We start from the raw sequence: 24,169 nt of genomic DNA on the forward strand, positions 1-24,169 counted from the left end.
GACCAGGTATAGGGGAATAGTGGCTGGGTATGGTCTTGGAGTGAGTGTGGGAGGTTGCTTGTGTTCTTGTACAAAGGATAAGTCAACACTCCACCCACATAACTTACCCACTATATTTTAATCTTAAATAAAGATTCCCATAAAAATGTGTTTAAATTATGGGAATATGTGATCTTATATGCTAAAATATAAGTTTGGGTGAAAATCTCGCGTTAAAATCACGAAAAACGGGCTTAACGTGAAAATGGTCAAAAACCGGGAAAATATGGAAAATTCGAGATCAGGGTCGGAGGTTCGGTCCCTTATGATTAGAACTGAAAGTAGGAGGGATCCGAGGGGAGGGATCGGTCATAGGAGAGGAACCGAGAGAGAGGTTCGGTTGGGTAAATTAGTAGGTGAGGAACCGAGCTCGGAAACATGGAAGCGAAGGCGAGGTTCGGTTCTGACATGATCGGCTCTGACAAGCTCGACTTGGTTCCTAGGGTTTCGGTTGATGTGAGGTTCGGCTCAGGCAGGAGGTTTCTGTTCTTTGTGAGGCTTCGGCTCCTTAGGAGGGCTCGACTCCTTAAGAGGGCTTCGACTCCTAAGCGGCTGATTTTTCGCGTTAACTCTTCGTTTCGCGTAGTTTATGGCTGAGATAAGGGTCAGGATGACTCGGATGACTATAAAAAGTTGAGAGAGACTTTGAGAGAGATTTGGGAGAGATTTCTCATACATAGAGAGATTTAGGAGAGATTTCACATACTTAGAGAGATTTGGGAGAGATTTCACATACTTAGAGAGATTTGGGAGAGATTTCACATACTTAAAGAGATTTGGGAGAGATTTCACATACTTAGAGAGATTTGGGAGAGGTTGAGAGAGACTTTGTTTGTGACCTTTTTGGGTGTTTAGCTTTGCAACGCAAGGTTCGTACACCCCGTTTAGCTTAGTTATGATGGTTTTATGCCCCCGAGGGATATGAAATGACGTTTTATTAGTTTCATCACTTACCCTGATTAGGGTTTGAAATTTCTGAACGAATGAACTTTCCAAGTGATATCTTCTTATTAAAATAGTGAGTTGCACAATAGTACATAGTGTAAGCCCTAATATACAAGGGTTAGATGAGTTGGCCGGTTTGACCGGTTGACTTTAACTTGATCGGAAATTGACGGTTGTCACATTGTAGTTGTTAGGTTCATCCAAATTTATCAGTGTGTTATCACTGATAAATGTATCACCCTCAGATGTTATATGGAAACCATATAACACAGGTGGAACACTAACTCTAATGGAGTGACTCAGAGGTACAAACTCGTCAATCGGCTCAACAAGAGTTTCTTCTTTAGGTTGATTGCTAGTGTTTGAGGTTCCTTCACCGCTGGACTCTTGAAGCACTTCAAGGTCAATTTGCCTCCCACTGTCTCCTTGGCCTATGAGTTCTCTCTCGCGAAAGACTCCTCTCCTTGTAACGAAGACAACATTGTCACTTGGTCTGTAGAAGAGATAACCAAAGGATTTATGTGGGTAGCCGATGAAAATACACTACTCACTACGAGGTTCGAGCTTGTCGTGAGTCTCAAGTCTCACGAAAGCCTCGCAACCCCAAACCTTGATGTGTGCTAACGAGGGAATCTTCCCTGTCCACATCTTGTGAGGTGTTTTGGCAACCTTCTTAGTTGGGACTAGATTAAGGATATGCATGACAGTCTCTAAGGCATACCCCCAGAATGACATAGGTAACGAAGCTCGACTCATCATGGAACGAACCATGTCCAACAAGTTTCGATTGCGCCTCTCAGCTACACTATTAAGGTGTGGTGTCCTAGGTGGCGTCAATTGTGAAACAATCCCACATTCCTTGAGGTAGTCTTGGAACTCGATACTAAGATACTCACCACCCCGATCGGATCGTATCATATTTATCTTCCTGTCCAGCTGATTCTCCACTTCTTGTTTAAACTCTTTGAATCTCTCAAAGGTTTCTGACTTATGTTTGATTAAGTAGATATATCCATACCTACTATAATCATCAATAAAAGTCACATAGAAGCGGTTAGCATCACTTATGGCAGTTCTGAAGGGTCCACACACATCGGTGTGTATGAGATCCAACAAACCTTCACCCTTTTCACAAGTACTAGTGAAGGGTGACTTGGTCATTGATGTGTGTGAAACGAACTAGTTTTAATCCTACTAACTTATACACAAAATAAACACACGAAAGGCAATATACCTATTGATTAGTAATATAGTTCAAGCAAGTAGGGCATCGAACACAGGGAACAGAAAACAGTTAAAATAAATGCTAATATTATCTAAATAAAACAAGTAATAGAAAGGGGGTTTTATCTAGTTTTTCAAGACTAGAAACTTAACAATGAAATAAAACTCAAACAAAACAATTAACAGCTAAGCAAATAAACAATCAACTGAATTCAATAATGGATAAGACTTCTGTTTAGGTTTGATTCATTTACTCCTATTGTTGATTTATGGTAAGTGCAATGGATTATTCGTTATTGGCTACCGATTAGTGTGATTAGGTTCACGTTCGCTATTACTAATCCTTAGAAAATAAATTAATTCAAATAGTGGCCAATTGGTTAAACTAATGAGTTTCCTAGATTATTGATTCGGGTTAAGTAAGACTTGTAATTAGCTAATCAAATTACTAATTCAATTAACCTCTTTTTGATGGTTCGTCACACAAGGCTCACACATTAATTTACCTATTTTCTAGTTAACCCTAGTTTCACGTTTGCTATTCGTAGGCATACAACAATGTTTTCACATAAATCATATGAGATCGACAATTAAGAGATGTTCATGCAACTTAATATACTGGTTAATTAACAGAAAATAGTTGTTGTTAACACATGAGGATCTTTAACAAGCTTAACAAAACAAAACTCACCAAATTAAATTAATTCAACCACAAAAATCAACACATAGTCATAAATTCATCTACCCTAAACAGAAGTTATGAGTTTTAGCTCATGATTACAGCAGAAAGTAGCTCAAAAACGAAATCTAATAGTTTACACATAGTTCAAACAAAAGATTAAGTAAAGAGTAAACCTAAATTTCCTTTTCTCTTCTCAAAACTGAAGTTTAGGGTTGTTACACGAGTTCCAGAGCTTCTAACTGCACCTGCAGTCACAAACTAATCCCCCAAGGGTTCCCCCATTCGTTAGGGTACGAATGAGAAGCGTTATATATATATATATATATATATATATATATATATATATATATATATATATATATATATATATATATATATATATATATATTCAAAAACCAGGGATGACTCGGCGAGTCCAATGACCGATTCGATGAGTCCATCACTTAAAATCCCGTGTACGACAAGTCAGCGTTGAGAATCACGAACTTTCTGATCAACACGTAGAGTTAAGGCCCAACTCATTGAGTCCGTTTGGAATCAACATTTTCTCAAAACACGAGAGTCGTCCCAAATTGTGTCTAATTTTCAGGACATTTTGAATCTCGTCAATCGGAGTTATGGTTCATGAGATATCGCCAAAACACTGAAGAGGGGTCAAGTTGTCCAGCAACATCCTTCTTTCTTCAAAATCCAAGATCCAAGCTTCCAATTGCTAAATCTGCTTCTTTTTCCATCCGAGCATGTCTTTTAGGCTACAGATACATTTTAAACATATTTAAGTACCTATTGTTCATAATTTGCAATAAAATAGCCGAAAAGTATTAATATTTAACACAAAATATATGACTAATTATGCACATATCAAAATACCCCACACTTGACCTTTGCTTGCTCCCAAGCAAAACTGAATTTTAAACATACTAGCATCACATAAGACAATCCCAATTAAACCCAGCCATTATGCCAAGATTTCAACGCATGCATTTGTGTCTAAACTTTTCCTAAGGACCCCCTAATTCTAAATACTCACAATCCTCATAAACACCCGCCCACTTCTTTTGAACAATGCTCATTTTATGCATCCCTCCGAATCCATCTGCAAAAAACTTCCTAACCTCAATGTATTTTTGGTCCAGCAACCCAAGCATACATAATCTAGAAAATGACAACTTTTCGATATCACAATGGATCTCTTTGGAATTCTTCACTTCTTTGATAATTTGGTCTTTGATTTCCTTGAATTCACCACCTTTTTTATTTTTGGTATCTTCAACTTTTGAACTTCTTTAGAATTTTGATCTTTTTATCTTTATACTTTGATTGCTCTAAAATTCTTACAAATTTTCTTTATCATTCTCTCTCTCTCTCTCTCTCTCTCTCTTAACATGTAACTCACTTTTTTTTTTCAATCAATACCTACATGCTTAAGCAAGGGCACTCAACTTCAACCTTTATTGGTTAAAGGTATTAGTCTTCCTGGGTACATTTCAAGTACACGATGTTAAACATATTGCATCCCTCAAACTAAGCGAGGTTGTGTTTTTGTCCCATGAGTTCACTAGAATAAATGGGGCCACAAATACACTAGAATGTATATAGGCTCAACTAAACATTTGGGTCCTCATAAAATCATCAAACACAATACTAGCATGAAATCCTAATTGATTTTATCATAATTTTCTAAATTAACCCTAACAATTTTTATGCAAAATTTTAAAAAATTATCTAAAATTTTCAAGATTTTCGAAATTTGACTAAAATTTCAACTAATGTAACCAACCCCCTACCCCACACTTAATTTATGCAATGTCCCCATTGCATGTTAAAACAATTAAAGAACATAAAAGTAAAGAGAGAATCAGAACAAACTCCCCTAGGATAGTAATTGCGAGGTTGATCCTCTTCTTTTGAGCTCCATCTTCAATTGACTTTAGACATGGGAACAACTCATCCATGTCTTGGGCGTCAAAATCTTGAGTGGTACAACTCCAAATATGTAGGAAAAAAAAACTCTTGGAAATGCTCGGAAAATTATCTCCAAAGAAAAGAACTAATGCCCATATTAAGTGTGGTCCAACAGTGAACTTGACAATAGAATAACGAGTAACTCGACGAGTAGTTATGCTAACTTGCCGAGTTGTAGCGTGACTGGCAGAAAAGTCGTGATATTCCACATGGACTCGTCGAGTCCATAAGATGCACTCGACGAGTAGACCGCAGTGTGAAAAAAACTTGTATTCTGCCCAGATAAACTTTTTATGTATGAAGGTAATAAAAACCAATACTTTCCCTCATTTCTTCAATAAATAAATACTCGACTCAAAACTTCGTTTTCTCCCTTGACTCGATACCCTCACATACAATCCTAAGCCTGAAACTGAAAAGATAAAAGTAACCACAAGTGATAGAAAACAAAAACATCCTACATAATCCTAGTAACCATAAGTTTAAAATAAAACAATTAAAACAATTAAAAAGAAAGCAAACTCTAGATATCGGGTTGCTTCCCGAAAGCGCTTCTTTTTGAGGAGTCGTTAGCTCGACTCCTTCCCACTATACGTTGCAACGACTTCCTCCAAATCTAATCATTCCTCAAGTCTTTCGTCTCTTGGCATTCCTTCTTCATATCTCTTCACCTGATGCCCATTAACCTTAAATCTTGACCCATCTTTGCCCCATAGCTCAACTACTCCATAAGGTTAGAAATTTTTTATTGTAAAAGGCCCGACCCACCGAGTGTGTAATTTTCCCATAAAGAGCTTTAGTCTTGAATTATACAATAGAAATTTTTGCCCTTCCTCAAACTCCTTATTACCCTTCAACCTTGCATCATGCCATCTTTTGGTCTTGTCCTTATAAATCAATGAGTTAGTATAAGACTCATTCCTCAATTCTTCCAACGCATTCATTTGCAAAAGTCAACGTGTACACATCTCATTGTCTTCAAAGCCCAATAAGCTTTGTCTTCAAGTTCCACAGGAAAATGACAATTCTTACCATATACTAGCCTATAGGGTGTGGTTCCAATGGGTGTCTTGAATGTGGTCCTAAATGCCCAAAGTGCATCATACAATTTATCAGCCCAATCTTTTCTATTATTCCCCACCTATTTCTCCAATATTTGTTTAAGTGTCGTATTCGTAATTTCAGCTTCCCCATTTGATTTTGGATGGTAGGGTGTTGAAAATCTATGTCGTACCCCATATTTTTGCAACACTCTTGCTAGTTGATCATTAGCAAAATGGGTTCCCCTATCACTAATTAGCACATTAGGTACTCCAAATCTTGAAAATATCTTTTTTAAAAATTTGACCACAACCCTTGCATCATTGGTTGGTAATGCTTGTGCTTCTACCCATTTTGACACATAATCTACCGCCACTAGTATGTATTTGTTGCCTTTGGATGAAGGAAATGGCCGGATGAAATATACACCCAACACATCAAAGATTTCGCAGACTTGAATGTTTATTTGGGGCATTTCATTCCTTGCCGATATATTACCCGTTCTTTGGCAAGCATCACATTACCTTATGTAGGTAGCATTATCTCGAAAGATAGTAGGCCAATTGGACCCCACATCAAATACTTTTTTAGCAGTGTACTGCACCCCATGATGTCCTCCTGCTGGTCCATTGTGACAATGCTCCAAGATGTCGCGACTTTCCTTGCCAAACACACATCTTCTGATGATTCCATTTGCACAGCTCCTAAAAAGATATGGTTCATCCCAAAAATAATATTTAATTTCTAAAAAGAGCTTCTTCTTTTGTTGATGTGTAAGGCCTTTTCGAAGGTAGCCGCCAACCAAATAATTTGCAATATCTACGTACCATGGTTCTTCATCCATGAGCAACATCAAGTATTCTTCTGGGAAGCTATCTTCAATACCCATATTATCTAACTCCTCCCTTTCTGGGTTTTCTAACCTAGAAAGATGGTCAACAGCTACATTCTCCATTCCCTTTTTATCCTTGATCTCGATGTCAAATTCTTGTAGTAAGAGTACCCATCGGATCAATCTCGGCTTTGCATCTTGCTTGGCAAACAAGTACTTAATATCAGAGTGGTCAGTGAAAACAATAGTTTTTGATAAAATAAGATAATGGCGGGATTGTCAAAAGCATACACCACATCTAATAATTCCTTTTCGGTTGTGGTGTAATTTTCCTGGGCGAGATTTAATGTCTTGCTTGAATAATAGATGGGTTGAAAGTGCTTATCAACCCTTTGGCCAAGCACGACTCCTAAAGCAAAGTCGCTCGCATCACATATTATTTCAAAGGGTAGGTTCCAATTTGGGGTGACAATGATCGGGGCATTAGTTAACTTTTCTTTTAAAACTTCAAATGCAGTTAAACATTCGTTAGAAAAATTAAAAGGTGCATCTTTTAAAAGTAATTGAGTTAGAGGTTTAGTAATTTTTGAAATTTTTTTTATGAAACGGCGGCAAAACCCCGCGTGCCCTAAAAACTCCTAATGCCCTTCACATTAGCTAGTGGGGGTAATTTAGCAATTGTATCAATCTTTGCCCAATCCACCTCTATTCCCGCCTTGGAAACTTTATAACCTAAGACTATACCCTCTTTAACCATAAAGTGACATTTTTCCTAATTTAAAACTAGATCAGTCTTTTACACCTAGCCAACATCAAGTCAAGGTTAGTGAGACAATCATGAAATGAGGAGCCAAAGACAGAAAATTCGTCCATAAATACTTTCATAAAACGTTTCTACCATGTCATGGAATATTGCCGTCATGCATCTTTGAAAGGTCGTGGGCGCATTGCATAACCCAAAAGGCATGCGGCGATAGGCAAAAGTCCCACTTGGGCAAGTGAAAGTAGTATTTTCTTGGTCAATTAGATCTATGGGGATTTGAAAATATCCCGAGAATCCGTCTAAGAAACAATAGTAACTATGTCCAGATAATCGTTGAAGAATTTGATCGATAAAAGGAAGGGGAAAATGGTGTTTACGAGTGACATCGTTTAACTTTCGATAATCGATGCACACTTGCCAACCGGTTACCGTTTGGGAAGGTATGAACTCATTCTTCTCATTTGTGACAAAGGTCATCCCTCCTTTCTTAGGCACCACTTGAACGGGACTAACCCATGGACTATCGGAAATAGAATATGTGATCCCTGCATCCAAAAGCTTGACCACCTCCTTCTTTACCACTTCTTGCATGTTCGGGTTCAATCGCCTTTGATGTTGCACTATCGGTTTTGCTCCTTCTTCTAGGTTGATCTTGTGGGAACTATAAGAAGGGCTAATTCCTTTAATTTCGGTAAGATTCCATGCAATAACATTCTTTCTCCTTTTTAGAACTCGAACTAACTCTTCTTTTTCAGATTCGGTAAGGTCAGAAGTTATAATTATAGATTTTTGTTCACCTTCTTCAAAAAATGCATACTCCAGATGATTAGGTAAAATTTTCATCTCTGATTTCACGTTCTGTATGCTAAACACGTCGAATCCCATGAAGGGAATCATCGATTCCTGGGCAAAATTCATGTCTAGTCGCATTTTTTCAGAAGGACTCGTCAAGTCGGAGGATGCTACTTGGCGAGTCAGGCTTTCAGCACTTCTGTTTAATTCATTATAATCAGCTTCTTTAAGCAATCTCTGTATCTCCATCAGATCTCTCTCAGCATCAAATTCATCTTCAAAAGTAATGGTAGACTTGCTAAGTTTATCTTCCTTACACTATTCCATCAACTCTTCCAACATATCAATCGAGAACGCCGTGTCATCACTACACCTTGCATGCTCCATGGCTTGATCTATTCCAAATGTAACTGATTCCTCCCCCACCCGAAGGGTAAGTTTAGAATCTCTCATATCTACTATAGCACTCGCGGTGTTGAGGAAGGGTCTTCCAAGTATAATCAGGACTTGAGGGCCCGCCTCCATGTCTAGCACTATGAAGTCTGCGGGAAACATGCATGTGTCAACTTTTACTAATAGGTCCTCACATATCCCCCTCAGAAATGTTACCGTTTTATTAGCTAAGTGAATTGCCATTTGAATTGGCCTTGGTTCCGGAAGGTCTAATTTCTTGAAAAATGAGTATGGCATGAGGTTTACACTTGCCCCTGAATCGGCCAATGCATGGATAGTTGATAAATTCCCAAAATGGCAAGGAAAGGTCAAACTACCCGGGTCACCTTTCTTCTTGAGTAATTTTTTTAACATGGCAGCTGAACAATTTTCATTTAGAACCACATTTTGTACTTCTTCCATCTTCTTCCTATTTGTAAGAAGCTCTTTTAAGAACTTGGCATACTTAGGCATTTGTGCAACTGCCTCGATGAAGGGCATATTGATTTGAAGGGCTTTGATGTGTTCCATAAACTTTTGATAATCAATATCATTCTTATCTTGTTTAGAATGTCCTGGAAATGGAAATGGAAATGGAGGCTGATATGGTTTAACAGGAGGCTTATTATTCTGTTCAGGTGGGGGACTCGTCGAATCCATGTCTTCGACTCAACGAGTCGAATCGGGTTTCTATGATTTTTGATTTTTAGACTCTGCCTCTTGCACCTTTTTCGGGTCTCCATTCTGAATAGGGGTTAGAGGAGTAATAATCTTTTTGCTCCTAGTTGTTATGATGTTTATATGTGCTCCTTTCAGATTGTTTTCGGTATTACTAGGAAGCGTACTTGGTTGTCCTTCATTTATTTGTAGTTCAAGTCGGCCTAGCTGTTTTTCAATGTTGAGGATTGAAGCTTGCTGATTTCTCATCAAATATTGTTGCTCTTTCATCATGAGTTGTTGTTCTCTTATTGCAACATTAGTTTTGTTGTGTCGTTTCTCAGATGCAGCTGCTAGTCTTGTGAGCATATCTTCAAAGTATAGCTTTTTCTCTTGCACTGGTTCCTCTTTTTGAAAAATAACATCGTCTTCATTTTCTCCGCCTTAGCCTTTTTGTACTCATCATAAGGTAGCCATTCTCTTTTTGGTTTTTGCCAATCTTCATCGTATTTATCCCCACTCGAGTAACACACTTGCACCTTTCGGTTCCTATTCTCATCAAGATCGCAATCCCTTGTAAGGTGAGGTCCACTACAATTTTCACACCCCACTCTAATGGCATGGATGGATTGGTCCATCTTAGTCATCCTTCGCTCCATATTCTCCAATTTGGCCATCACAGTTGCCATGCTATCATTCACCGAGTTCTCCACCCCTCGAGTCGAGTCATGCCTTAGGTTATGATATTCTCTAGAGTGCTTAGAGAATTCTTCAATGAGTCTTTAAACTTCAGCCGGATTTTTCTTTGTTAAAGGGCCTTGAGAGTCGAGTAATTGTCTAGTGGTGACATTTACTCCATCATAGAAGGTTGACACTTCTTGCTGCACATTGAGGTCATTTTGTGGGTAATTCCTAAATAGACCTTTGTAGCCCTCCCATGCTTTGAATAAAGACTCTCCCGCTTGTTGCTCAAAATTGGCAATGACCTTCTTGAGTTAAGAAATTTTAGATGGTGGACAAAATTGTTCCAGAAACTCCTCACGCATCTTAGCCCATGTAGTAATATCTCCCGGTGGTAGTGCTTTTAACCAATTCTTTGCAACCCCTTTAAAAGTAACAGGGGGCATCCTTAATAACACCGTCTCTATAGGTATGTTTGGAATGTTAAAGTAGTTGGTGATGTCATTAACTTCATCGAGGTGCTTGTATGCATCTTCATAATCCTTTCCAGTGAAAGGAATCTCCTTAAATGCAGTAAGGATGTGCCCCTTAAGTTCAAACGTGGTAGTGGCGGGTATGCCGGGTTGCACAAGCCCCAGAGTGCTGTCGTCGTGAATCCTCTTTTTGTATGCTTCCATCGAAAGGTCTGCAATATTGTCCATTGTGTTGTTGGGATCTTCTTCGTGATCACTCTCTTCAAAATCGGTAACACTTTCCTCCTTCTCGGTCTCGTACTCGGTGTCTTCTTTCGTGTTGCTGGATTCCCCCACTTTCTTTCCCTTCTTCTTGCCAAAAACCTATTTAAGACTCTTGAAATGTGACTTCTTCGGAGTATATTCTTCGGTCTTGTCCTTGGTCTTGTGAAACGATGATTCCAGGTTTTCTAGTGGTGAAATCAAGGATGAATTTGATCCACAGGTCATAAACAATCTGCAAGAAACAGAAAAACATGCGTAAAAAGAACAAAATATACTAAAAAACGAAACTGACAAATTGACTTGGACTCATCAAGTCGGTGCGAACGGACTCGGCGAGTTCAAGGTTAAAACATAAAAAAAAATTAAAACGAAATTTCTAAAAGAAAAGAAACTAAAACTTAAATCTAATTAAAACTTTTCCAAAAGCAGTTACTTTGTGCAAGAAAATCTTACACATAGGATCAATAACACAAGTAATTAAAATTAATTTAGAACCGTTTCCCGGCAACGGCGCCAAAAACTTGATGTGTATGAAACGAACTAGTTTTAATCCTACTAAACTAAACATAAAATAAACACACAAAAGACAGTGTACCTATCGATTAGTAATATAGTTCAAGCAAGTAGGATATCGAACACAGGGAACAGTAAACAATTAAAATAAATGCTAATATTATCTAAATAAAACAAGTAATAGAAAGGGGGTTTTCTCTATTTTTTCAAGACTAGAAACTTAACAACGAAATAAAACTCAAACAAAACAATTAAGAGCTAAGCAAATAAACAATCAACTAAATTCAATAATGGAGAAGACTTCTGTTTAGGTTCGATTCATTTACTCCTGTGGTTTATTTTATGGTAAGTGCAATGGATTATTCGTTATTGGCTACCGATTAGTGTGATTTGGTTCACGTTCGCTATTACTAATCCTTAGAAAACAAATTAATTCAAACAGTGACCAATTGGTCAAACTAATGAGTTTTCAAAATTATTGATTCGGGTTAAGTAAGACTTGTAATTAGCTAATCAAATTACTAATTCAATTAACCTCTTGTTGATGGTTCGTCACACAAGGCTCACACATTAATTTGCCTATTTTTTAGTTAACCCTAGTTTCACGTTCGCTATTCCTAGGCATATAACAATGTTTTCACATAAATCATATGATATCAGCAATTAAGAGATGTTCATGCAACTTAATATACTTGTTAATTAACAGTAAATAGTTATTGTTAACACATGTGGATCTTTAACAAGCTTAAGAAAACAAAACTCACCAAATTAAATTAATCCAACCACAAAAATCAACACATAGTCATAAATTCATCTACCCTAAACAGACGTTATGAGTTTTAGCTCATGATTACAGCAAAAAGTAGCTCAAAAACGAAATCGAATAGTTTACACATAGTTCAAACGAAAGATTAAGTAAAGAGTAAACCAAAATTGCCTTTGATCTTCTCAAAATTGAAATCTAGGGTTGTTCCATGAGTTCTAGAGCTTCCAGCTGCACCTCCAGTCACAAACTAATCCCCCCAGGGTTCCCCTGTCAAAGTTCACATTCAACTTTAGAAAGCGGTCCACAAACCTTTGCATTGTATTCAAGTGGGTCGTGATGGGTTCACCATCGTTCATCTTAGTTTTTATCATGGAGGCGATGGTTTCATACCTCTCTTGACGAGCACTCTGATTGTATCTTTCCATTAGGTCTTGGTGCATCTCAAAAGGGTAGAAGTCCTCATAGGACTTTTGGAGTTCAACTGTCATGGTGGCTAACATGATACAAGACACCTTGGTGGCATCCTTCTCATGAGTCCTAAACTCAGCGATCTCCTCAGGAGTAGCAGACGACTCATCGATTTCCTTAAGCTCCTTGTCTAGGACATATTCCTTGTCCTCATAGTGAGTGACCATCCCGATGCTCCTAATCTAGTCATTGAAGTTGGTACCATCAAAGATAACTCTCCCACACAAGTTCATGAGAGAGAAGGAGCCAGTAGGGTTTGAGCCAGAAGCAGTGTTGGAAAACATCTGAAAAAGAAAGACAAAGTTTAGATTAGATAAGAGTCCTTAATATAACACCCAAATGAAATATTAAGGCTAGGACCCAACACAATATTTTACAATTTGGAAGAGGGATGTCGTAATCCAAATGCAAAATATTTGAAGGTAGGAAAATGACCATTTACCAATTTCCACCATGAAAAACAAAATTTATTATTAAGTTTTAATTGGATTGAAATTCCTAGATTCCTTTGAGATTCATTGAAATTTTCAATGGCATGTTTAAATCTCGATTATGCCCTTCAAGTTTGTGACTAGGATACCGAGGATCACAAACAAGGTGTGAATAACCATGCAAATGTGCTTGGTACACTCGATGTCATTTATCACCTAATCAATGTGTCGGTTAACCACACACGCTCCATCGATCTATGACAAATGATGTGCACAAAAATACCCACTAATTTTAATATTTATAACCTAACTAACTTAAACTAACTATGCACTTATAGGTAGTGTACCTAATCAGATTACAGTATAGCTTGGGTAAGTCGGGTGTCGGTCACAGGGAACAGTGTTACTAATTAATTTACTTACTATTAAATTAACCTAATTATTAACAAGTTTAAAAGGGGTTTTTTTATCTAATTTTACAAGATGAGACGAATTTAAATCAAATTCAATAAGTAAAAACACACTCTTGTCTAGTTTGAATCCACTTCTTTCTTATGGCTAGCTAATGTTTATGGATCATCTAGTTGGTTTTAATTATATTAGTAATTTAGTTCTAACTTTACCAATAATTAACTAATTCATGTCAAACCATGTATGTTCACACACAATTAAACACAGAACTAATTATGAATGTAAATATGTTATGTAAGATTTGTTATATAAATGCAATTATAGTCACAATACACGTTCTCTAGCATAGCTAAGCTTATTTACTCCAATTACTAACTAAGATCGGTCACTCCTAGCTCTAACAATTCAATGTTCACTAAATCATTAGGTAAACAAGTTCATGCAGTTAATGGTCACTAAGCTACACAGAACATGCAATCAAGAAATTAGAGAAACAAACATAAGCATGCTAGGTTATACAAATCAAACACAAGCCATTTTACCAACTAAATAAATCCATAAAAATTGAGCTATTCATAAGTTGGAAGCTTCATCTAGCTAAACAAGAGTAGCTAGATTCAGCTGCTCATCATAACAACTAACAAACTAACACAAATTGAAGTTATATAAAACATGTTCTAAATAAACTAAATTAGCCTAAATTATGGACCTTCACTCTTTTTGGTGTTGAAAGCCTCTTCCCAGAACTTTTCTCTCCTCAAAATCGTCTTCTGGAACTCCTCTTTCTAGCCAAAAGTTCTATCCATTCGTAATGGTCAAGGATTTATATAGTTGTTGATATCCATAAATTCACGTCGTGAATAATAAGAAATTCACGTCGTGAGTTGTAGATAACCGTGCCCGTCAAGGATTCCTTCACCCGCGTACATATCTTCTAGACCCAAGAATTCACGTCGTGAATTCTTTAGTCTCACGTCGTGAATAATCTTTTTCCAGATTTTTCTTCTCTTTTAATCTTTTAATTCCCAAAGTTTCTTTCTTTAACACTTTTAGTCCCTTTTCTTCAAAATGTCTTCTTTTTGGCTATAAATAACATTTAAGCTCATAAGTACCATTATTCTAAACAAATTACCAACTTATTAATAAAAATGTACTTAAATATTGCCTAAAAATAGGTATAAATATGGCAATATCAACAAACATCAAGTTACCCTTTGCCACCCTTACTAGTCCAAGTTAATGTGTCGGTTAACCACACACGCTCCATTAACGACTTGGCAAGGTACAAAGTGCAATATCATGGATTAGCATCAATTACACATTTTTCCTAAAGTAACTAAGATTGGGAATTTAATACAACATTTAGTTACTTTATAATTTTCATTATACTTTTAACGAGAGTTAATGTCATATCCTACTCGTTCGGGTAACGACCCTCCACCAGTCTAGGATGCGGTGGGTGAGAGTGGACACCTATTAAACCACCATTTTATAGGCAGTAACCTTATACCCCCCCTCTTATAGACCGGCTTCGTGAATGAGGCCTACTAATGGTAAGACTGACTTGTCTTATACAAATATATAATTATTAAAATTTTAATATTATAATAGTATAAGAGTTGAATTTTAAACTTTTAAAATGCTAGGGTTTGGAACTAAAGTATTCATAAGTGATACTTTATAAATTTCAAAACTTGAGGGCAAGTTTTGAAACTCTTCAAGACTTTTCATTTCCATAACTTATGAGTTTAATGTTTTTTTAAAGAAATGACCTTTCATTTTCCATTATTTGAGGACAGGTTATGGAGTCCATTAAAAGCATTTAGATCATTATTTAATTAACACAATAATCAAATAATTCATATATGATCTAATTACACTCATAAGAACAAGATAATTCATATCAACAATCTTCAAGAAATTAGCCTAATCATATAAAATAATACAAATCTTGAAATTATGAAAATTATCTTTTAATTGGACAAGCATGATCATTACCTTATGAAAAAATAGATTTCATGGTTCAAAAAAACAGTTTGGGGTAATGATCCTAATCAAATTTTTGGCCAAAATTCGAAATTCTGCACACTGAAGCACCAACTCGGCGAATGCATGAACTGGACTCGTCGAGTTGATCAGTTTCTGACTGGACTCGTCGAGTCACCCAGTGGAGTCGGCGAGTTCACCAGTCAGAAGGCAGAAAAACAATTTTTTCAACTTTGAAAACCACTAACCATCAAGTATAATAGAAAACAATCCTAGGCTCTGATACCACTGATGGGGTACAAAGTTCTTCATTCATGACTTTGTAAATGTTTGACTTTTGTAAAACCCACTTGCATGTGGTGCTTTATCCTTTAGACCCATTTAGTAGTTAGAGTGAGAGAGAGACATGTAAACACCTCTATAAATAGTGGGTTTGTCCACTTGTAGAGGTGTGCTTGAGAGATGTAAAAGTGAGTGTGTAAGTGTGTGTTATTTATGTAGTCTAGATCTAGATCATTTTTGTGTAACACTATATACATTCAATATATCTCTTAAACACCCAAATCACCATGTTCAATTGTGCAAACTTTAATTCCGCATGCCAAACCATGTTCTTTGTCACTACAATTGGTATCAGAGCGGGTCTTCAAGATCAAGGTGATTTTTGAAGAACGATTCTTGCTTTGACAATTTTTGTCGCAATTTGATCAATTTTGGTGAGTCTCTCTCTATGATCTCTCTTAATCTCGTTTAAATCGTGCGTAACGTTTTTGAATTTTTGATCGGTTTGTTTCGTTGGATCTACTCCGTGTCAAAATCCTTTGAAGATCCAATAATTTTTTTTGATCAAATCATGAAAATTACTATCCACTGATCACATTTGAGCCCAAAATTCAGATTTATTATTGTTCATCCTTCGTGATTTAGCCCAATACTCTTAATCTGTTACTGTTCATCAATCCACTTTAGTGAGCCCAAATTCAATCACAGCTTAGAGAAGTCTTTGATTTAGTCACACGCTCTCAAATGATCGATATCTATGATGTTCTTCATCTTTCGCTCTTCTTCTGTACATTTCGATCTATAAAAGTCATTCATTGATCTTCTTTAGGTTTCTACTAATCACTTCTATGAATCGATGAATATTGGTTATGATTCTAAAGTTGTGAATCGATATTCTTTTATATCAATGATGATCACGTTATGATTTTGAAACCGGATGATATGGGCTTATTTAGTCATAAAAATCATGCATGATCTTAATACTTTGTGTTGTTTTTGTCTCATTTAATGAACAAAAGGTGCTTAATTAGTTTATAATTTCATTTTTCAGCAACAAGGACATGCTCGGAAGGAAAATGAAGCGGAATTGGGGATTGGAGGCTTGGATCTTGGATTTTGAAGAAAGAAGGATGTTGCTGGACAGCTTGACCCTTCGTCAGTGTTTTGGCCATATCTCATGAACCGTAACTCCGATTGACAAGATTCAAAATGTTCTGAAAAGTAGACACAATTTCGGACGACTTTCGTGTTTTGAGAAACTGCTGATTCGAAACGTACTCGGCGGGTAGGATCGATTACTCGGCGAGTTGTATTGAACTTTCGCGATTCTAGACGCGCTGACTTGCCGTACACGGGTTTTAAGTGACGGACTCGCCGAGTAGGTCACTGGACTCGCCGAGTAGCCTCTGTTTTGTGAAAATCTATATAAAGGGACTTTCAGATCGATACCCTAGGATGGAGAGAAACCCTAGGAGGCTAAGAAACGATTGGAAGTGCTGCTAGGTCGTGAGGAACTGAAGAATCAAACCTACATTCAATTGTGAAGAGAATCAAGACAATTTTGGTTTATTCTTAGTAACTTTTTGATTTGAATCATGTTTAAATACTTTGATTTCATTTTTGAGTTTATGTTTACTGCAATCATGAGCTAAAAACTTATTCTTCTGTGAGGGTAGACAATTTTGTGAACATGGATTGATTATTTGAGTAGGATTAATTTTAATTGGTAATTATGTTTAGTTAAGCTTGTTAAAGAACCTTATGTGTTGACAATAACTATTCTTCTGTTAATAAATCAGTAATTAAGTTGTATGAACATCTCTTAGTTATTAATTTCATATGATTTATTGTGACCACATAGTTGTATGTCTAGGAATAACGAACGTGAAACTAGAATTAACTAGAAGATAGGTAAGTTAATGTGTAAGCTTGTTGGATGAACATCGACAAGAAGTTAATTGAAGGGACAATTTAGTTAACCACTACAAGTCTTACTTAACCCGAATCAATAATCTAGGAAACCCGTTAATTTAGACAACTGACCATTGCTTGACTTAATTTGTTTTCTAAGAATTAGGAATAGCGAACGTGAACCTAATTATCTTAATCGGTAGCCAATGAAGAATTAATCCGATACATTAAAATCATCCATGGGAACAAATGAGTCGTACCTAAACAGAAGTCCTCTTTACTATTGAATTTAGTTGGTAATTAATTGTTTTAGTTGCTAGTTAGTTAATTTGTGTGTTGGTTATTTTAATTAAGTTTCTAGTCTTGTAAAACTAGAGAAAATCCCCTTTTTGTTATTTGTTTTATTTAGATAATATTAGCATTTATTTTAATTGTTTACCGTTCCCTGTGTTCGATACCCTACTTGCTTGAACTAATTACTAATCGATAGGTACACTGCCTTTCGTGTGTTTATTTTGTGTCTAAGTTAGTAGGATTAAAACTAGTTTGTTTCACACACATCAAGTTTTTGAAGCGAGAAATCGAGTCTAGGCGAGAGAGGAAACGAAGTTTTGAGTCAAGCTATGAGTCCAATTGATAGAAGGGTTATAGAGTGTTTATTCTCTGAAGAAAAACGAGGGAAATTATTCGTTTATATAACCCCCATACATCAGAAACGGACTTGGGCAGAATAAAATTTTTTTCACACAGCGGTCTACTCGCCGAGTGCATCTTATGGACTCGCCGAGTCCATGTGAAAATTGACGATTCTTCTGCCATTTACGCTTCAACTCGGCGAGTCTACATACTTACTCGACGAGTTGCTCATTCTTCTTACTTTTGAGCTGAAGATTTGATGACATTTGATATGGGCATTGGTTCTATTCTTTGAAGATCATTTTCCGAGCATTTCCAAGAGTTTTTCCCTTATATTTGGAGCTTTTATAAAGACTGTACCACACGAGATTATGACACCCAAGGCATGGAAGAGCTGTTCCCATGTCTAAAGTTAATTGAAGATGGAGCTAAATTGAAGATGATCAGCCTCGCCACTGCTATCCTAGGGGAGTTTGTTCCAATTCCCTCTTTACTTTAGTATTTTTCTTTATCATGCATAGCATGCAATGGGGACATTGCATGAATTAAGTGTGGGGTAGGGGGTTGGTCATATTAGTTGAATTAGAATCTTAGGGGGTTGGTCATATTAGTTGAATTAGAATCTTAGGGGGTTGGTCATATTAGTTGAATTAGAATCCTATTTTAGGTATAATTTTAAAATTTTCCATACCAAAAATGTTGCTAGGGCTAAATTAGAAAATTTTGGTAAAAGCAGTTAGGGTTCATGCTAGTATTATGTTTGATGATTTTATGAAGATCCAAATGTTTAGTTGAGCCAATACACGTTATAATGCATTTGTGGCTTCCTTATTCCAGTGAAATCATGGGACAAAAACACGACCTCGCTTAGTTTGAAGGATGCAATATGTTTAGCATCGTGTACCAGAAATGTATCCAGGAAAATTATTATCGCTAACCAATAAAGGTTGAAGTTGAGCGCCCCTGCTTAAGCATGTAGGATTTGAGAAAAAAAAAGTGAGTTACATGTTAAAAAAAAAGAGAGAGAATTACAAGAAAAGTTTGAAGGATTTTTGGAGCATTAAAGTTAAGTATGAAATTAGAAGATCAAAGTTCTGAATTCAAAAAGTTGAAGATACCAAAAATCAAACAACAAGGTGGTGAATTCAAAGAAATTAAAGATCAAATGTCAAAGAAGTGAAGAATTCCAAAGAGCTCCAATGTGGTATCACCGGAAACTGATTTTTAGATCTTATTAATCTTGGACAAGAACGTGATGAACAAGTGATGAAGAATTGTTCGAATAGCTTATTTGATCTGAAAATCGGTGATAGAATCGTGAATACAGTGTTTCTTGTACTTTGATTTCGAGAAGACAAACTGGAGGAACAATAAATTTTGGGAACGAGATGATATGGGGACGATGATTTCTAAGGTTTGGATTGATTTTGATTGTTGATTGAGTAACAGTTGGAGTTGATGATTGATGGACGATTCGTGAAGGAGAATGCGAAGTCAAGAAGGAGTGGGAAATCGATGTTTGCAAAAGAATGAAAACTCGATTTTGGAGTTGTTGATGTTGATTTTGCGAAAGTATCTCAATTGTGTTCGCATCTATGAAATCAGTTCGCATATGACATCAATTGAGTTCGCATTTGGTTTTGTGGGTCAAAATAGTTCGCATCAGAAGTTCACGATTTGATGTTTGAGGTTAATTGATTTTGATTTCGCAAGCTTGGAGTCGGAGAACTGGATTGTGTTCGCATCTATAGAATGCGAAGAGAATTTAATGGTGATATTCAGTTCGCATTTGTTGAGAAAATTTTGTGATTGATTTGTGCGAGTTCGCATCTGGGTAGTTCGCATTTTTTTGAAGTTCGCATATGAGATTATGAAATGGTTCGCATTTTGGAAGACAAACAGAAAGTTCGTTCAGTTCGCATTTAGATCACAATCAATTTCGCATATTTGTTTAGTTGGTGATATTGGCTGAAAGATGCGAAGGGTATGTGGATTAAAATACGAAGGTGCGAAGCATGATATATGAATTGAAAAAGAAGAAGTCGAATTTACGAAACTGGCCCTTAAAGTTTTGTTTGTTTGACAAATGATTGGGTTCACATTTATGGATTGGATTTCGCATTTGGTGATACAGTTGATTTGTTAATGCGAAGCCAAACTATATTCGCATTTGTGTGAATCAAACTCAGATTCTCATTTGTATAAATGGAGTTCGCATTTGATGGTTTGTTCAATTTTGGAGTCAAAATGCGAACAAAATGAAAAATGTGCGAAGCATGCAAAGTCTTTTACAGTAGAATGCGAATTGGGGAAGAAAGCTAAGAGTTTCGCATTTGGTCCCTGCTCTTTTTAAGAAATAATATAAGGGATCCAACTTCTCAAAATGGAGTAATAAAAAGACAAAAGCGCAAAATTTTCATTTCGCATCCCTGCAGTCTTCGCAAAATGGCAAATTTTACCCAGTTTCGCATTTGGGGTAAAGATTTTGAGAAATTGGAATATTTTCAAATCTAGTCCCTGCAGTTTGTGCGAATTTACACATTCTACCCAGTTTCGCAAATGGGAGTGTGTTTCGCATATTTGGCTGTTTTGGGTGCAACGGGTCACTGCAGAATTTTGAAATTGACAATTTCTACCCATTTTTGAGAAATTTTGTCAAAGGCAATCCGTGAACGACAATAAAAATTGAATATTTTTTGGGTTTTCCGGATTGAAGCACAAAGTTTATGCCACATGTTAAGGGGGGTGTTTTGACATGAAAAATTCCGAATAAAGCACGTTCTTTTTTCCTTGGAGTTTTATAATCAAATTTCGATTATAAAAAGGGGGAGAAGTTTTATATGGAAATTCGAACTTGAATTTTTCATATTACGCGGATTTGAAGACCGAAGTGATCTTGAAGTTTTGAAGCTTATGACATGATGCAATTGGAAGTTTGGAAGTGATGTATTCGAAATGGGTTTGGTTTTATTGAAGATTTTTGGGGTGTGTTTTTATGCGCAACTTTTGGGTGATTATTTGGAGTTGGAATACTCTTAATCATTCGTTGCTGCTCGGTTTGTAAGGTCTCACATCCTAGAGCCCAAATTGAAGAGTCATGGAAGAATTAAAGATTGAAGTTCGTTTCGACATGTGTCACCTTTGAGGCTCGAACCGCGTAGTGCTTGATTTTGGAAGATTTGAAGTGGGTCATTCATTCCTAACTTTGAGGGGGAGAATGTTGGGGTACAAAGTTCTTCATTCATGACTTTGTAAATGTTTGACTTTTGTAAAACCCACTTGCATGTGGTGCTTTAGCCTTTAGACCCATTTAGTAGTTAGAGTGAGAGAGAGACATGTAAACACCTCTATAAATAGTGGGTTTGTCCACTTGTAGAGGTGTGCTTGAGAGATGTAAAAGTGAGTGTGTAAGTGTGTGTTATTTATGTAGTCTAGATCTAGATCATTTTTGTGTAACACCATATACATTCAATATATCTCTTAAACACCCAAATCACCATGTTCAATTGTGCAAACTTTAATTCCGCATGCCAAACCATGTTCTTTGTCACAACAGTTTTGAGCACTCTAACAACCTTAAGGTGCACATACAACCCTAAATGTTTTGGATCTATGTTTTCTCTAATTATACATCCAATTTGATTTTCCAAATCATTATCCTAACTAGCATACACAACATGGGTACATGTATAACAAAAACTAGTTAGATGACATACCTTTTCTTGTAGATTGATACCCTGGACCTTTAATAGCCTAGCACCCTAAATGTGATGCGTCAAATGCTTCATAAAACATCACCAACAATGGAGGACTTGAGAGAGAATAACTTGCACACAAAAATCGACTATGCTCTTCCAAAGAACACTAGTGGCTGATTTCATGATCTAAGGGACTCCTTTTATAGTGTGGAAAGGATTAGGATTACACCCATGTAAACCCTAATGTACGTGACTTTTCATCTTACTTAGGACCCATGGGTTAAACCTCCATGGACTATCCACAGACTACCATATTGGTTTAGCCTATCCTAAATAACCACAGGCCCACATTATAAGAATCATTGGTTTACCAAATTAATCCCTTACATTTAATTAGTGTCTTTTGATCACTAAATTAATTCCTAACTAGCACGGGATTCACAGATTCATAATCAAATCATAACAGATAACAAATGTGGGTATTCTGGGGAAACTTACTCGAGCTCGACTAATTGCATGCACCGCACCTTTTCTTGTCTTAGAAATTCTTTACTTAAAACATTTTTTGAAAGCTTTACTGATCCTCAGTTTGTGTTCAGACACACCCGAAAGTATGTCCGAATCCCTCAAACCAAGGCTCTGATACCAACTTGTAACGACCCAAAAATCAAGGGTAAAATTTTCATTTTTAATATAGCTAAAACATTAATACCATTTATTTCAAAATTTTCAAATCATCGTTAAGTAAAAAATTTATCAGAGTTCATCCCAAAATCATTCATTATGGTAATCATATGTGTGTGCACTGCGATCAATCCGAGCTCTTCTTTCCCAAACCGATGATACCTGAAACCATGACTGTAAACCGCAAGCACAAAGCTTAGTGAGTCCCCCATAGCATACCCCACACACAATCCACATAACACATATCACATGTCGTATTAGCTATACAAGCTATCTCTACCACATATCTCATATCAATTAGCTATAAAGCTATCTCTACTGCATACCACATATCAATTAGCTATAAAAGCTACCTCTACCACATAATACATATCAATTAGCTATAAAGCTATATTTACCATTAGCCACAAAGGCTATCTCTATCATTAGCCATAAATTCTATCTCTACCATTAGCCGTAAAGGCTATCTCTACCATTAGCCCCAAAGGCTATCTCCACCATTAGCTCCCAAGGCTATCTCTACCATTAGCCATAAAGACTATCTCTACCATTAGCTGTAAAAACTATCTCTACCACGTATCACTACATAAATATGCCACACACCTCTACACAACAAGTATACCAACTATCATAAAATAGGCCGGCCTTGGTGCCTTAGACCCATTGATACGGTGAGAAGACTGACCTCACATTGCAGAAGCTTCCCGCATGAATTCCTTAGCTGCTGCCCCACTAGCTTCCTGAGCTGTCACTACCAAACAATATACCCAATTAGCAATTGGGACCCATAACAAAATCCTTAATCCTTGCATGGGGTAAAATAACCATTCTACCCCTGGCCCAGTATGATCCAAAACTAAGGCCCAAACCCAAAACAAAAGCCTAACACTCTAAAGTCCATAAAACCATCAATGACCCAAAACATCTAACTTTTGATGGCCCATTAAAGCCCAAAGTCCATTGCTTGGTCGAACCCGAGGTCCAAAGCTCACCAAGCCCATAACTGATGAGTACGCCGGGCGTACTCTTCTGTACGCTGAGTGTACTAGCTGAAAGGAGTGTATGTTGTGCGTACCTGCATGTACGCCCAATGTACTCCTCTGTTAAGCCACCTTTCCATTAAGTGCTTAATACTCTAATTCATAAGCTACAATTATAGATCCAAGTCCTCTTCAACTTCTTAAACCATAAAGTTGCTTACTTGATCGCTTTGCATGACCCATATAAGCTCAAACTCCAAAAATGATAATCTACTTCCATGGAAATGGTATTAACTCATGCATGAACCCATTAAGACCTCCAAGATGGCAACTCTCTGCCTTAGGGACTCCTTTAACACTAAGAGTGCCAACTTTAAGCCTAAGGATCGGATTTCAACCATAAAGTTCCATCCTTGGGACCAAAATGAAATAAAAATCACAATGGTAGATCTAAGTGATGAATGATCAAGATCAAAGCTTTATACCTTCATCAAGCTGAGAATGACTCCCAAATGGCAGATCCACAAGCTCCTCCTTTTTCCCATCTTCGCAACAAGTTCCAACTTCTTGAAATGAACCAAAAACCACCCAAAATGCACCCACAAAGCTCACA

The 24,169-nt window shown here is 36.8% G+C and overlaps 1 protein-coding gene and 1 non-coding gene across 2 annotated transcripts; one reads left to right on the forward strand and one right to left on the reverse strand.

Annotated features, from left to right (window-relative positions):
- Window positions 1-8,601: 8,601 nt before the first annotated feature.
- LOC145089129 (uncharacterized) lies at window positions 8,602-9,375 on the reverse strand. The gene has a single exon (XM_079027613.1). The coding sequence runs from the start codon at window positions 9,373-9,375 to the stop codon at window positions 8,602-8,604; it is 774 nt and encodes a 257-aa protein (XP_078883739.1).
- Window positions 9,376-10,263: 888 nt separating this feature from the next.
- On the forward strand, window positions 10,264-10,370 carry LOC145090936 (small nucleolar RNA R71). The gene has a single exon (XR_013701858.1). It is a non-coding gene; the product is annotated as a small nucleolar RNA R71 (small nucleolar RNA).
- The last annotated feature ends 13,799 nt before the right edge of the window (window positions 10,371-24,169 follow it).

Source organism: Lactuca serriola, chromosome 2, assembly GCF_051521515.1.
Source record: "Lactuca serriola cultivar US96UC23 chromosome 2, Lser_US96UC23_V15, whole genome shotgun sequence".
In the NCBI taxonomy this organism is placed as follows: Eukaryota; Viridiplantae; Streptophyta; class Magnoliopsida; order Asterales; family Asteraceae; genus Lactuca; species Lactuca serriola.